General features: G+C 56.4%; 1 protein-coding gene across 4 annotated transcripts in view; it reads right to left on the reverse strand.

Moving 5' to 3' along the window:
- Positions 1–15,512, reverse strand: part of TP73 (tumor protein p73) — a 28,155-nt gene extending 12,643 nt beyond the window's left edge. For 2 of the 4 annotated variants that reach the window (XM_033079295.2, XM_033079297.2), the window contains exons 1-4: positions 15,429–15,512; positions 11,301–11,396; positions 10,565–10,682; positions 5,892–6,137 (exon numbers count right to left, since the gene is read on the reverse strand). In XM_033079295.2, the coding sequence (XP_032935186.1) occupies positions 5,892–6,137; positions 10,565–10,682; positions 11,301–11,359 (423 nt within the window). In that variant the 5' untranslated portion in view covers positions 11,360–11,396; positions 15,429–15,512. Of the gene's footprint in view, positions 1–5,891; positions 6,138–8,984; positions 9,085–10,564; positions 10,683–11,300; positions 11,397–15,428 lie in introns of those variants that run through there. The other 2 variants (XM_033079299.2, XM_033079296.2) reach the window with 1 other exon arrangement.
- Between the last annotated feature and the right edge of the window lie 952 nt (positions 15,513–16,464).

Raw genomic sequence — 16,464 nt, forward strand, 5'->3', positions numbered from 1 at the left:
TGTGGTCCCAGCACCATGGCAGTGACACCAAGCCACCACCAGCTGTGCCCAGGACAGGACAGGGCATCTCAAGGCACTCAGCAGAGCCCCCTGATCACCCCAGTCATCATCAGCTGCAGGGGATCTCCGTCCCCCACAGGTCTCCCAGCCCTACAGACCACTGAGGTCTTGGCCCCACAGCAGTGCAGCACAGGGAAGTTCTTCTACCTTAATTAGCATTCCATTACTGCTAATTAAAATTCCTTGGTTCGCCCCCAAAGGACTCCCCTCCCAGCCTTCCCCAGCGAGCACATCCTTAAAATAACTTCCAGCTGGGATCTCTCTCACTCACTGCTGATCCAACGCTGGCACTCTGGGGGTTTAATCTCTTCTTGTGGGTCTGACTCCCTCTGTGTGGTGGACACTCAGATCCCCTGCCCAACCCAGCCCAGAGCTCCCTCCCACCCAGAAAATGAAGCCACAAATCCAGCAAGGAGGTTACCACACACTGCCAAGGACGCAGGGAGGAGAGGGAAGGGAAGAGGAGGCTGAGTTAGCCTTGGGAATTGCTGCTGGGAAGGAAATGTGAAAACCAGCACAGCAAGAGCAGGATTTAGGGGGAAACCACCGGCTCTGGAGCATCCCAGGAGGGCTGTGCCATGCAGGAGGGGCTGCTCCTCTGCTCCCTCTCAGCTGCTGCCTGCAGTGGGCACGGGCAGTGAGTGGGTTTGCCAAGGGCACACCAGCATCCTTCTCCCCTCCCATGCACCGGAGATCAGGGCTCCCAACCCTCTCCCACCTCTCCTGCCAGGGAGCTTTGCCTTCCCGATGGAGCAGCACTGCCAGGAAGCCATTCCCTTGACCTGTGCATACCAGACACGTTCGAGATAGTGGAGCTGATAGCGGGATCGTGTTGGAACATCACACACCGAATTCCTTTGCCTTTTTTCTTAATTCCATTGTGTCTGGAGCTCCTGGAGCCTCATCCACACCCTGAGAGAGCTGGTGGAAAGCCTCCAGTGGGCTGGCTTCGATGGGCTCTAGAGCAGGCTGGTGCTGAGGTTGCTTTCCTACTTGTGGCATGCCAGAATATCCACGCTCATCTGCACAGCTTCTCAGGGTGTCCTCAGCTGTGAGCAGCCCAAATCATGTTGGACAGCAACCTCCCTGGGAAATGGGAAGGTGCCAGAGTTTGCAGAGGGGGTTCTTGGTACAGAGATGCTCCTGAAGAATTTCCCCTCGTCTTTATATCTACCTCTATCCCAAAAAGCAGTGACCAGCAAGGGACAACCTGCCTCCCAGCACACCAATCACTGCCACCCTCCTCATTCAGTCAGGACCAGAGAAAGCATTTCAGCTCTCCAGCTGCAAGATCTACCAAGCAAGTGGAACCAGTTCCACGCTGCCATCTCCCACTGGCCGAGCATGGGATGCAGTCTGGCTCTCTGTGCTGACTGCAGAACAGAGCAGCAGCACCTCTCCTCGGCTGTCCATCCTTCCCCTCGCAGGCTGTTTGCTCCCCAAAACACCAACAAGACCCTGGGTGTGGTTCAGACTCTCAGAGACATCCCTGCCCGCCTGCTCGGGGGTTTGTCCATCTCCCCCCGGCTCCGTGTGAGCGCAGGCAGCTCCCCCACCCCCTGCGCTCCCGCGGGAGGCCAAAGACCCCATTAACACCTCAGCATCCCTGGCACATGCGGCAGCGTCCGGCGGGGAGGGAGCAAACCCGACTTGAGAAAAATCCTAATTATCCGCCAGTTACCAGCTGGCTGCCGTGGGGCTGCGAGAAAAGCGCCGCGATCGCTGCGGCTGCAGCGTGTCCGGGCAGCTCCGGGCAGCGGAGCCGCGGTGGCCCCGGTGGCCCCGGTGGCCCCGGTGGCCGGGCAGGTTGCCGGGCAGGTTGCCGGCGTGCCCCGTCTTGCCTTGCCGCAGCTCCCGGGGCTCAGCCCGCCCCGCCGGAGCAGCTGCCAGAGGGGGGCTTCCAACCCGCAGGGAAAACCTTATTTTCGGCATCTGGTCGTTGGTGTCTGTGATAAGAAGGCCATTAAAAATGAAAAGGGAGGTGGTGGCAGCCTTGGAGGGTTTCTGCAGCATGGGCTGGAGTGGCTCTGTCCGGAGTGTCACCCACCACTGCCCAGAGTCCCTGTGCCAGGACAGAGCTGGGTAATGTCAGTCCCAAGGCTTCACCCTTCTCCATTCACCTCTTTTCTAAAATTAGAGAAACAGCATTTTGCAGCAAGAGAGAGCAGCTGATGATGGTGTGGTCCCATTGCCCACACTGCTACCCTCAGACCCCTTCCTCCTCCTCCTCCTGCTTTGAGTCAAGGCTGTCTGCTAAAGCACCTCTTATCTCTGGAGAGATATGCAGACTCCTCATTTGAATCCTTCAGGAGTTGGGAGAATCCACCACATTCTTTGATTCCTATGGTTAATTATCCTCACTGCTAAAAAAAAAAAATTAAAAATATTCCTCCTTGTTTCTAGTCTGAATTTGCCTGGCTTCAGCCTCCAAGTGCTGGATCTCATTAGGTCTTTTGCTATTACATTAAAGAGCTGGCTGCTATCAGGGACCATCTCCTGGGACACCACGACTGAGCCCCCTTGCTCTTCTTGGGGGTAACTTCCATGCAGAACATTTCTCTGATATTGCTCTACAAGGCATCTGTTCCAAACTGTTCAATTTCTTAACATCTCCCTCCCAAACCATGTCTGTTTTGTCAACAGAGGGTTTGAAGTGTGGACAGGAGCAGGGCTTGGGGACACTTTGCCCAGCCCTGCAGAGCAAGGACTTGTCCAGCACTCCAGAGGGGCCAGCTCACCTGGTCCTTAGGAGCCCCCTCTCCTAACTGAGGGACAATGGCAATGCCACATTTCCCAGGGATTCAAGTCAAAACCCTTCAAAACCAGGAGGCCATTGGCCTACATGCTCCCATCAACCAAAGCTTGTGATCATATCAAAAGATGATGCCAAGTCTTTTGACAAGATGATTCACACAAACCATTTGTTTTGGCACTGCCTGCTCAGCAGCTGTCCTTTCCTCTGTGGCCAGATCCTCCATGACTCAACCCCAGATTGCAAGAGACCTTCAGCTGAGGCTCCTTCCAGTGCAGTGGACGCCTCGCTGCTCCAAAATGCTTCACAGCACATTGGCTCTGCTGAACTTGTGGTCAGTGCTTGGTGGAAATTCATCAACCATCCATAAATTATTGGGTGCAGCAATACTCAGCATATCCTAAAGCCACAGGCTTCCCCAGGGTTGGTTCTTCCCAAGTGCTGCCCCAAACCACACGTGTCCTGCAGAGCCAGCATGGCTGGTGCTGCTGTGCTTGGTGTGGCAGATGTCCCTTTCTGTCCCCAGCCCTCCTGAGCAGACATTTACCTTCCCTTCCCAAGTGCCTGCATTTCCCAATGGCTTTTCCTCATCTCATGTGTGTATTCCCAGCTCCTGTGGAGGCTCACAGTGTCCCACACAGCGTTATTTGGGAGTTCACTAACACAGAACACATTTGTTTTCCTGAGCTCCTTATCCCACTAAACCAGGACGAACTCACAGGTGTGGCAGTGGCACTGCAGAGCTCACAGTGAGTGGGAGCAAGGCAATGGCCTCATCTTCCAGCACTGACCATGCCTGTGACAGCCAGGAGGACACCAGGAGGACACAGAGTGACACCAGGAGGACACAGAGTGACACCAGCTGTCACCACAGCAGGACCATTCCTGGTGTGGCACCTTGGCAAGCCGGACACTTTGCAGCCGCCTTGGCAATCCTGCAGGAATCACTGCCTCAAATGAAACATCCTCTGTGCTCTCCAGGGTGCCAGGTGCTGCCAGCCCAGTGCTGCTGTCCACAAGGCTCAGCTGCAGTGCAGGTGAGGCTGCTCTGGGGGATGCAGACACCCCAGCATCATGGCTCAGAGGGACACACACCCCTGAATGTCTTTCCCAAGTGTTAAAACCCCTCCAGGCATTCAAATCCTCACTCAGGACCCCTCCGTGCAGCCGTGGCTCCCAGCCCCAGCTGGTGGGTGCATTCTCCACAGATGCTCCCAGCCACCCCTGGAATAAATGTGTTCTCTGAGCAGCTCCCGGGTGCAGCTGCTCCCCCAAGGCTGGGAGGGCATAGAGTGGCACTGCCTGCCCTGAACTCCGACAAAGGCTTGGGAAAAACTCCCCTATCCTGGGACATAAATACAGGAGCACAATCAGCATAGGGTGATGCGAGACAGCCTGAGCTCCCTTTCGTTAGAACCGTGGAAAGATCCCAGGGGAATGGGATGGCTTTCAGGAGCCCTGCTGCTCTGCTCTGCTCCACCCCAAAGCCATCCCCCGGCACTCCCAGCTGGGGACAGCGAGCATGGGACACGTCCTGGCCCCCATCCCTACGTGCCGGGACAAGATCCCTGCAGTGCCGTGTTTCGGTTTCCATTCGGACGCTTTGGCAGCACGGGAATTCCTGCCCTTCCCTGCGCAGCTTTACCTGTGACTGACCGGAGTTATCCCCCAGCAGCGACAGGAGTGGGCTGGAATCACATCGTGCCCGAGGACCTCCGCTTTATTCCTGATGAAATGCATCCCTGAGCAACATCCCGCCAGGAAAGGCAGCGGAACGAGCGGGGAGTTAAGCCCGTGTTTAAGTTAAGCCGTGTTTAACACCACGGCGCTGTCCCAAGTCCCCGCTCCGTGTCAAGCAGCAGCCACCGGCCGCGGGGAAGCTGCGGGACTGTCCCAGCCGGGAATTCGGCTGTGTTCAAACTCCCGATCGCTGCCGGCTCGCTGCTGCTTCGGCAGGACACAGCTTCCCCGCTGCCGGAGCCGTCCCCTCCCCAGGACAGCCGGAGCATCCCTCCGGGCGCTGCCCGCCGTGTCCCTGCTCCACAGCATCCGAGGATGCGTTCTGGCTCCCGCAGGAAGGACTGTCTTGGCAATTAAACACGTCACCTTCCGCAAACAAAGGTCATTATCACACCCTGAGCTTAAATATCCCTGGGCTGCTCTGCCCGTTCCATGACAGTGTCAAACCGCAGCTCTGGAGGAAACTGTGCTGCTCCTACGGGGTGTCAGTCATCCCATCCCAACCTTCCTGCTCTGCCAGGGCTTCCCGGAGGAGAAAACCCGCCCGGCTCAAGCGTGGGGAGCTGCTCTCCACAGGTACCCTCTGCAGGATTACCACTTGTGGCACTGGCACAAGCGCTGGTTCTCCTGAGCCAAGCAGCAGGGATGCGGATTTAGGACCTTTTGCCACAAAAAGCAAAGCAGCCCCCATCGCTCTGCCCAGCGCCTGGGTCCCTGCTCGCAGAGCTCTCCTGTGCCGGGCAGCAGGACCAAACCTGCATCCCGGCTCCCGAGCAGACTGCAGGAGCTGTGCAGCCATCCCTCTGTGCATCAAACCCTCCTGCGCCTAAAAACCCGCTCTGTTAGTTGCTGTGACCTGTAGGGATTAAGTTACTCCTCTCATATGGGATGGAGAAGGACTGTAAATGACAAGCAGGCATTTACAGCACAGCTGGGAACGGTGCTGGGGGATACGAGCAAAGGTCCCTCTCACCCACGGGCTCGTCTCTGACAGCACCCGCTGGCAAACACGCCGGGAAGCACCGTGAGAACACGGCAGGAACCTCCGCAGGACATTTCTTTTCGGAGGAGATTTACCCACAATTTAGGGAATTGCGGCGAGAGAAGTGACATCCCATCCGCTGTGCTTCACACCCCTGCGGGACAAACCCCCCGGAAAGCAGGCACTGATGTTTCCAGCACGCTTGGCTTCCCAGGGCCACCACCTGTGCCGGTGAAGTCCCCATCAGTGGTGGTTGCATTCCGTGTGAGCCTCCCCAGCGTTGGGGCTGGCGGGGAGGACGCGCCCGGCAGTGCCGAGCATCTCCCCATCCATCCCAGGTAGAAGAATTCAACTTACTGTCCAGGTGGCTGACTTGGCGGTGCTGGATTGCTGGAAGGTCACCTCGAAGTGGTGGGGACCGGGGTAGTCGGTGTTGGAGGGGATGACAGGAGCCGGGGACATGGCGTCGAAGGTAGAGCTGGGCTGCGAGTAGGGAGAATGAGTTGGGACATTGGAGGTGTGCTCGGAGCTGTAGGGGCTGGTGGAGGCTGCTCTGCTGCCGATGCTCTGATCCATGCTGTTGTTCAGCAAATTGAACTGGGACTGGAGGAAGGGAAAAGGGGAGGAGGGAAAAAAGAAAACACCAGCCAGTTTAGAGACAGGGAAACCTCAGCCACCTTTCTCCAGGGCTGGGGTGTCCTGTTACAGCCTCCTTAAAGGGCCAGCGTGCGGGAGGGGAGCCAAAAGAGCTGGTCTGGGTGGCTCGACAGGTCACCACTTGTGTGGGGGATGAACTCCGTGTGCCTAAATCCCCCCTCGAGCTGCTCCATCCTCGCCGGAGGCACCGAGGTGCCACAATCCCGGATTTCTAGCGCACCTGCCTGGGGAAAACCTCGCTTCTGACAGTGGGGAGAGGGCAGGGATGTTGTGGGGTTTGCTCAGGTGTGGGACATGTCCCTGCTGCAGGCAGGGCTCTTCTCTCCTCTGTCCCTTCCAGAGCCAGAATGTCACAGCTCGGTGAAGCCACCCTGCCAAGGTGAGCAGCAGTCCCTGGCGATGACATCGCTCCATCGCGACAGCGATACCGAGAGCTCGTCCTCTTTTCCAACCTCTTTTCCAACCTGTCCCTCGTGTATTCACTGGTCACGGACACACACCCACACCCACACTCACTCCCGGGTGTGATTCCCCGAGCCAGCCAGCCCCGAGCAGTGGTTTGCAGCTGGTTTTCCCAGCGGGATGTTTACTCCCAGCGCCTGATGCAGCTCTAATTTGGGGAAAACCTCAAACCTACAAAGCACGTGGCTGCCATGCAGAGCACTGCAGGAAGGGCATGGGGCAAGTGGACCCACTTAGACGGGTCCTGACTCTTATTCCAGACCCGCTGGACCAAATCATGACTTTTTACAATTTTTTTCTTATTCCTCTTCTGACCAATTACTGTCAGATTCTTCCAAAAGAGCTGGCAGTAATGCAGGCACAGCCCAAGCACAGCGACATTCCCAAGAGCTGTGCAGCTAAAGCGACCTTAGCATTTCATTAGAAAATCAGACTCCAACACAACTGTTTCTCAGAGCAAGCGGGATGGTTTTTCCCCCCAGAAATCTGCAATTCCCAAACTGCTCACGGGCTGCTCTGACCCTGCAGCCCCAGAGGCAGTGGCAGTGCTGGTGACCACATGGTGCACTGCTGTGTGTCACCCTGGCTCCCTGCATTGGAGCAGGGACACAGCCCCCCTCACCTGCCCTCAGTGCCTGGCAGGGACTGTCCCCGTCCCCAGCACCCACTGGGGCAGCTCTGGGAAGCCAAGAGCTGAGGAAGCAGCCGTGGGCACAGCCAGCAGGCTCAGCCTTCTCCAAAGAGCTGCGAGGCTCACGGCTCAGGAATCAGGAGACGTGTTTTAACTTGGGATCCCAACCTCACCCAACCCTCTTCGATGTGGAATGGTTTAAAGGCAATCATCCTTCTCCAGGGAAGTTCTCCTGTTGCCTGCATCTCTCACAAGGTCGTTGGAGCCTGTGACTAACTGGAGGAATGCTGAACAAGATCTGGCTTGCTTTTATGCATCCAGCCATTTTCTCCCCTAAAATATGTGCCTAAATCCCTCTATTCCTCCTCACCGCTCTATAAATAGCCCAGCCAAAGACAAGCCAAGCTTTCCTTAATCCAGGCTTCACCTGGAGAAAAACTTATGAGAAACTCTGGCAAAACAGGCACGTTAGGAAAGCTCTTTCCATCCAACTGGGAAATGCAGCTGCTGCAGGGACCAGCGAGGTGGCCCAGGCAAAGCTGAGGGATCAGCCAGAACAGCAGCAAGGGAAAAGGGATTGCTGCAGGATGGGGCTGCTCACAGCACAGCTGATCCAGGAGTGTCAGGACTGAGCTGTTCTGCTCCCATGCTGAGAGACAGGAGCGTTCATGGCTGAAGCCTGTGGCTGTAAATGGGTGAGTGAATGGGACCCACCAGAGAACAGAGCATCCCAAACTCTGTGTGGGAGAAAACCTTCCCTCAGGCAGAATGGCCAGACATGAGACCCAGGGTATCTCCTTCACCTGCCCCGAGCTGGGCTGCCTTAGCACAAAGCAAGAGGCAGCATCCTGAATGCCCAGGCTTTGGGAATCTGCTGGCAGAGAGACCCAGAGTCGAGAGTGTGGGCAAAACAACAGCCTTGTCGTGCAAAATTGATTAAATTGTGGAAACATTCCCCTAAAAGAAGAATTGAGGGCAGGAGTGTTTGTGTGTGTGTGTAAATATGTACATACACACACAGGGATAATTACTCACACAACTGCAGCAACGACCTCCCATGGAACAGCCCCAACAATGGCACACACGGGCTTGGTACCAACACACTCAAGGTAAAACCAGGAATGAAGAGATTTCCTTCTACCTCCAGCTCCCTGTGTGCCTGTGCTGGACTGTTCCAAATGCCAGGGACAGACACAAACCCCTTTTCCCTAAAGAAACAACCTCAGTGCTTGAGGACAGGGCTGGAAATGTGTTACCTGCAGCACAGGTACAGATTCACCTGCTCTACCCTCCCAGGGATTTCCACCAGGGAAAGGAAGCCTGCCTGGGGAGGTCCCCAGTGGATGACAGAGAGGTGTTGGTGGTGTCCAGCACCTCCAGGTGTTCCTTGGATGGATGCTCTGTCTGACACCCGTCCCACCAGTGCACACACAGGTGAGGAACCCTGCACCCCAGCACCTGAGGCTCAAATCACACCAAAGCAAGAGGAGCAGTGCCTGGTACCCAAGGCTGCAGCATCCTGCAGCATCCAACACGGCTCATGAGCAGGGCTGGACCAGCCCTGTCCTCCCTGCAGCTGCAGGATGGGGACAGGCACGCACTGGGACAATCCCTGCAGCATCCCGAGCAGGTGCCCCAAAAGTGGAGGATAATTTGAGAAGAGCATCAACGCAAACCCCACGATAGCAAGCAGCACCTACCGTGGTGTAATGCTGCATCGGGTCGCTGATGTAGAGCATTTTAGTTGTCTCGGGGTTCGCGGAGCACGGGGCAGCCTCCTGGCACGGGAGTCATGGGGTCGGGGCGGCGGAGGGGTGGGGAGGAGGGTGGGAGGAAGGAGTGAGGGAGCGGGGCAGCGCCAGGGATGCTGCGCTGGCCGCCCGTGTGCCGCCGTCTGTTGGCTTTTTTGCTTTTTTCATCTCCCTTAGTTCTGTCAACTCGCTGCATCCAACAACAAAACGGGGCCCACCCCTTCTGTCCCTCATGACTATTCATTAAAGCACAGGGCAGGCCCCAGCTTGCCCAGTGATGGACTGGGCGATACCAACCATTCCCACTGCAGGGAGAGCAGGGGTCCAGCTCCACCACCAGAGCTGCCCTCATCCCTCTCCCAAAAGCTTCTTCCAGCCACACGGGGCTGGAGATCTGCTGGGCTGGCACCTGTGAGCAGCACACTGAGGTGCCCACTGAGCAACAGGGCAGGGATTCTGAGAGCTCAGTGTGTGGGAGATGTGGAGCTGTCTCTGGATGGATGGATGGATGGATGGATGGATGGATGGATGGATGGATGGATGGATGGATGGATGGATGGATGGATGGATGGATATCTAGAAGGACAGAAAGGAATATTTAGGGATAGATGCCTGACAGAGCATTTGGGTGATCTGCTCGCCACCACCGAGCATCAGCACCACTCTGGCACCAAGAACAGCAGGAATCATCACGAAATGAGTGGTCCCTCCACAGCCTCTCCCCTCTCCTGCCTTTCCCTGAGGCTGCTGGCATCCAGAGCGCTTCTTATCGCGCACCCCAGGCTGCTCCGGCCCCGCCGGGCTCGGCTTTGGTGGCAGCAGGAGCGAGGGGAAAGGCGAGGGCTCGCTCAGCGAGGGGCACAGCCCCAATTAGCAGCGCTCTGCCCAGCCCCTGCCCGCTGTGAAAGGCCGGGAAGGGAGGGAAAGGGAGCGGAAAGCGAGGGAAAAGGGGCTGGGGGAGGGGAGGCAAGCTGTCGGAGAGGGAAACGGCGGCTTTCTGGAGGGAAACTGCGATTTTCTGGAGGGAAACAGCGATTTTCTGGAGGGAAACAGCGGCTCCCCGCAGGGAGGTGCAGCCAGGGCAGCCTCAGGGATGCTCCCGGGCTCCACTGAACATGCACAAGCGGCCGGGATGTCTCTCACGCCCGCGATGCTTTTCCAAGACTTTGTCCCAGGCACGGACCTGGGGCTGCGGTGGGAGCAGAGCCCCTCCACAGCTCACAAATGGATTTTCTCTACACCGTTTGTCCCACAGTGAATTACAGAGTGCTGCTGTCCCGGTGCTCCCCCAGAGCTCTGAGCCCCGCTGCTGCCTGCACTGGTGTTATCCAACAATAAATAACCACGGTTTTACTGAGCTTTGTGCATTTAGTTACAGACCCTGCAGCAGTGCCTCACCATCAGGGCTGGTTTATGAACCAGCAAACACCCCAGTGCCTCCCCCAGCGCCCCCAGCCCATCCCTGCAGGGAAATCAAGTCAGAAATCAGATCATTCAGGTGCCCATCCCTGCTGTCCGAGCACACTCACCATCACCGAGTCACCCATGCCTCTCAGCTGGAACACGTCCATCGTCACCTCGGTGCGGTTGGAGACCTCATTGCTGCTGGTGGCCGGAGGGAGGTCGAAGTAGGTGCTGTCTGGCTCCCTGAGGAGAAGGTGAGGGCACAGTCATCTCCAACACAGCCTGTGCCACCACCCCCCCACCCCAAGTCCCCTCAAACCTTGTTGTCCCTTTCCTAACTTCCTCCACCTCCTTCCTTCCCCTGCTTTTATTTCCACATGGCAGAGCAGGCTTTACCCGGCAGAGATGTAGGAAATTTTGCATCCACCCAGCTACTCCAGCATATCTGCCACCTTGGGATGTCTTTACTTGAGAGGAACAAGGAAGAATAAATGAAGAACAGTCTTTCTCCCTTGCTGGATTAGATCATGAGGCCCAAAGGCCAGAAGGTTTGCAAACATCTTGGTGGGGCTGAAAGATGTTTAATTTTGGAATTAAGGGTCCCAACTTGAGGGGAGCTCTGCTCTGGCCCTGACACTGCCCTCACTGCAGCCAGGAAGGAGCTACCCATGAGACAGACAGTGCCATGTTGTTTGGCAAATGGAATGCCCTGAGTAGAGGGTCTGAAACCAGGGAGCAAAATCTGACAGGTGGGAAAATGTGTCTGTGGAAAGCAGAGGATGCAAAAGGAAATCTGTCTCTGTCAAAGAGCCACTGCTGCCTCTGAACACCCCCCATGGGGAATGATCCCACCCCACTTACAGCGTGCTCCAGAGGTGCTCGAAGGTGGTGCCTTCATCAGCTGGGGACGGCTGGGACATCTTCACAATCGGGGAGTCAGACAGGGGGTAAATCACTCTGGGGGAAAGGGAAACAGCAGGGTTAGCACTGCCAGCCTGCTGGGCTGTGCTGAGCTGTGCTGGGCTGGGCTGGGCTGTGCTGAGCTGTGCTGTGCTGTGCTGGGCTGAGCTGTGCCAGGCTGTGCCATCTCACTCCAGCAAAGCAGCTGCCCAAGGGCAGGAATCCCTCAATCCCAACTCACTCCCAGCAGCACAGCAGGGACCAGAGAGCCCCAGAGCCCGTGGTAGGGGACACACAGGTCAGGGACCCCAGAACCATCGTGGGGGACACTCAGGACCACAGATCCTCAGAGCTATCATGGGGACACAGAGAACCAGAGACCCCCAGGGCCCATTGTGGGGGTCACACAGGACTGGACACCCCCATGGCCCATCGTGGGGGACAATGCCCACACTCCCAGCAGAGCAGGCCAGGGCAGCAGGCAGGGATGACCCAAGCTCAGCAGAATGAATTCAGCCAAAATCTCCTGGATGCTGCTGCAGAGTCCATAACCAGAGCCATGCTCGGTCCAGCCCGTTCCCCTCGCCCCTGCACAAGGATTCCTGGCCTCTCTCAGGCACGGGAGGAAAGCAGCCCAGCCCAGCCCAGCTGTCCCTGTGTGCCCAGAGCCTCTCAGAGCCAGCAGCCGGAGCTGGAGGTGTCACGGAGCCATCTTGAGCCTCGTGCTGCCATCCCCTATGGGATCCATCTTCCTCCTCCCTTACCCTCTCCCTGCACGCTGCAGGGCCTCTTCCCTGCCCTGGCTGACACGGATACACCCCCAGGCACATCTGGCTGCCCCTTTTCCCCATGCTGGTGTTAGCATTGCATCTCAGCTGCGACATCTCATAGTGAAAACCCGACACTTCCTGCCCCTTCTGTGCTGTTCTGTGCGAGCTGCACTGAGTGGAGGGCAGCTGCTCTCAGAGTGAGGGATGCTCAAGGGTTCCTTGGGGCCCTCTGACTCAGCTGGGGACCAAGCAGCTGCAGGGGAGGGAGTTAAAATGAAAGCAGGGAAGCTTTCCCCGTCAGTAAATCCCGTGAGCTGCTTTCTACAAAACACAGCATCCGCAGCCACCCCGCCTGGAGGAATTCCCACGGCACAGGAGGGCACAGGAGGGCACAGGAGGGCTCAGGAGGGCACAGGAGGGCTCATTCCCCACTGATCCCATGTCAGGAACAGCTAACATGCAGTCTGGTGTCCTCCCGTCCCTCCTCATCCCACGTGTGACTCACAGAGAAATGAAAGAACCTACAGGCAGCTTTGAGAGGAAGAAAAGCCTAGAACACATGCAGGCGACAGAACAGGGTTGCTGGCGGCCTTACCCTTCTTCCATGCTGCTTCTTCTGGCCCAGAGCAGCTTCAGGAAGTAGTCAGGCCTTTTCCTCTAGAGGAGAAAGCACCTCTGCACCGCCCCGGCTGTGTGGTCATCAGGGGTGACACCAGCTCTAACCACGTGGCTGCTCTCATTTTCAAAAGGAAAGAAATCTGACTATTTTAAGGGTGTTTTGGAAGTTCCCTTTCACTCTTTCAAAGCACGACCTGGGTTTGCAAAGCCAGGCCAGCGTCTTCTCATGTTTGGGCTCTGAACTGAGGGGTGCAAAGGGAAGCTGGGTGCTGGGTGCTGTTAAAGCACATCCCTGCCTCCCTGAACCCTGCTCATCCTGGGAAAGCACCTCTGCAGCAAGAGTGACAGCCTGGCACCAAGCACCTGGGTTGGGAAAGAATTTACCAACCAATTTACCTACAAATAGGGTTCCCCAAAATTTGTCTGGTGCTGATCTAATTCCCTCTGAAAGGAGGGGCCATTTAGAGCTCTGTGCCAGGGAATTCACATTTGGGAAGGTGGGAAAGCACTGTGATGGTGAGGTCCAGCAGGAGGAAAAGCCACCCTGGAGGAAGCAGTGGGAGCTTTGTGCAACATCAAAATTAAAGGTAAATTGGGAAGAGCCTTAGAGCCAAATTCTGCATTGCTCTGGAATGGCTTGGACGCAATTCCCGTGCCCAAGGCTGAGCAAATGGCACCTGGGGCTGAGTTCAGGACCTGCCACAGCCCAGCTCAGCTCCCTGCCCCTTCCAGCTCCCCAATTTCGAGCCTGTTCTGCCTCTGCCCTGACTGTGTCAGCTCCCTGCTGTCACCAGCTCCCCACACCACAGGGAAGATCTGGGGTTTCATCCTGACTTCTTCCAGCAAGAGTTCTCCAGCCAGACTCCACCAGCAGGATTATCACCTCTAGAGACCCCAAACTACTTATTAAAGTGGAGATGTCCTCACCCAGGGAAAGGTGCAGCAAGGAATTCTCCATCCCTTCCACCTCGATGTGGCAGGGAGGCAGTGGGGGATGCTTGGCATGGCTGGCACAGCCATGAGGACCTGCACTGGATTTATTGCAGCTTTCTAAGGGGAAAAAGACCAAAATGTGCAAACCATGGGGTTGGTGCTGGGATCCAGGCTTGCCTGCATTCCCTGGGAGAGCTGCCGGCTCCAGCGCTCCCTGGATTGCTGCTTCCCTCTGTTGCAAGTCAGGGCATTGCAGGGAGGCTGCACACGGGGAAAGAGCCGGCAGTGGGCAGAGAGAGCTGAGAACAGCGATCCCCAGAGCTGAGAACAGCGATCCCCAGAGCTGAGAACAGCGATCCCCAGAGCTGCCAACAGCGATCCCCAGAGCTGAGAACAGCGATCCCCAGAGCTGCCAACAGCGATCCCCAGAGCTGAGAACAGCGATCCCCAGAGCTGCCAACAGCCATCCCCACCTCTGCTCCCCGCGGGACCCGGCTGCCACCCCGGGATGCGGGACCCGCCCCGGGTCCTTCTGCCCATGGAGCTTCCCTGGGAACGGCCGCTGGAATAATTTCCAAAGATTAGTATGGAAAAGCTCCACGTACTCAGTTTCCATGGTGCTGTGGAAATCCCAGCCCCAGAGACGGAGGGAGAAGGAAAAGCACGGACCAAGATCCCCACAGCCACCCCAATGTGGGAGAACAACTCCTGGAGAAGCAGAGCAGATTTACCTCCATCTATCCAACCTTGCTTCACTCATGTTTTGTGACCACAGAGCCTGAATAAATTATTAGAATGATCACAAACTCAACTTTTTTCATCACAGTGAGGATGGTGGAGTGCACTGTCAGCCTTGCTGGGATCACTGCCTGCCCTCTGAGTTTCTGCTCTCTCTGGAAGGAGCATCTTTGACCTCACTATTAACTCTAGGGCTCAGGTTCAGCCCCAGAAAAGCTCAGTATTTATACTTGGTGATTCACTGCTATCCCTCCACTCCAACAGCCCAGAATGAAACATGACAGAGTTTTGCAGCCACCTTAAAGGGAGATAAATGCACAAACTCCATGTAACAGGGCTGTGACTAATTCCCAAGGACTCTCTGGGACAGCAGCACTTCTGAGAACTGTTTCCACCTCTCACACGGAGCTGCTCCATGACTTGGGAGCTGACCCCGGACCTTCCCTCCTCCGCACAACGAGACCCATCAGACTCATCCAGCCCACCGCAAAAAACTTCATTTCCAAAAGAAATTTCATTTCCAAGGATTTCTAAAAATCCTTCCAGTCCCACGGTACCAACGCTGCCCTGTGCTACCATTCATTTATCCCGGGCTGTTAAATTCCCACCTGCAAAATGAAGTTTGTAAAAGCAATGGAGAGTGAGAGAGCTTTCCTGCAGCACACTTTGAATCTCAGAACCCCCCCGCGGGGTCCAGCAGCTTATTAACAATTTTCTTTCCGAGGAGGAGGCAGGTTGGGCAGAAATCCTCTCTGGCTGCATCACTGACTGCAGTTAGTGATGGGACAGGAGGATCAGACCACTGCTCCCCCTCCCTCCTTGGCAGCCCACCGGGATCCAGCCCCTCCGTTGCTTCTCCCATTCAAAAAAGTGCTTTCACTCCAGAGTTAAAGCACTTGGGAGCAAACTTTCCAAGACACTTTAATAATGTGTCACAAACCCACGAAGCAAAGCGGTCGCAAACATCCTCGGGAGAGGGTCGTGTGAGAAACTCACACTCACCTTTTGTAGTTTTTTTTCCCCCTCCTACCTGCGTTTTGAGTTCCCCCGGAGGTCTCCCGCAGACAGGAGTGGCCTGGGATTGAGGATCTACGTTATTTACTGCACTACACTGGAGTAGCGTCCCGGTCGCCAAGGCAATGACATTGGAGCTGCTGAAAGCTGTGTGAAAAGTGAGGCAAAAGCTCCTGCGCTCCTTCCTGGAATAGGAGGCAGTTGCAAGGGGGTGGGGAGTGCTCAGCCAAGCGTGCCAGGGAATTAAAGCTGGTCACCAGTGCCGAAGGGACGCCGGGGTAAATTGGGTGTGGGGGCTGCAGCAGCGGCGGCCACCCGGCAGCACCGCTGGGCTTTAATCAATCACAGAATCAGGGAAGGGTTTGGGTCGGAGGGGAGCATAAAGATCACCTCCTTCCACCCCTGCCATAGGTGGGGACACTTTTCACTAGCCCAGGTTGCTCCAAAGCCCGTCCAACCTGGCCTTGGACGCTTCCAGGGATGGGACATCCAGCAAAGAATGCTCAGCGCAGATCAGGGAGGTTCTCCCCATCGTTGGATTGGTGGGCTGAGCGGGTTTGGGTTTGCATTCAGCCAAGTGACCACATCATCTCTCCTGGGGATCGCCTGGGGGTCGGGAGGGGCTCTGGGATTCCCCCGGGAACAGCGACTTGCCAAGGTAAGGAGAGGGGCAGTGGGTGAAGACTGAACATTTCTGAATAAAAACCAAAAAACCATCACCTGCAAGGCTGATTATGGGCTCACAGACACCCTGTCACACTGACACCCCCCTCACAAAGCCTCGTGTTGCTGGTCATTGCCCTCGGTCACCCGGGCACTGCTCACCCTGGGCAATCACTGCTCATCCTGGGCAACCACTGCTCATCCTGGGCAATCACTGCTCATCCTGGGCAACCACTGCTCATCCTGGGCAACCACTGCTCATCCTGGGCAATCACTGCTCATCCTGGGCAATCACTGCTCATCTTGGGCAATCACTGCTCATCCTTGGCCATCACTGCTCATCCTGGGCAATCACTGCTCATCTTGGGCAATCACTGCTCATCCTTGGC

This window comes from Catharus ustulatus, chromosome 24 (assembly GCF_009819885.2).
Source record: "Catharus ustulatus isolate bCatUst1 chromosome 24, bCatUst1.pri.v2, whole genome shotgun sequence".
Taxonomy (NCBI): Eukaryota; Metazoa; Chordata; class Aves; order Passeriformes; family Turdidae; genus Catharus; species Catharus ustulatus.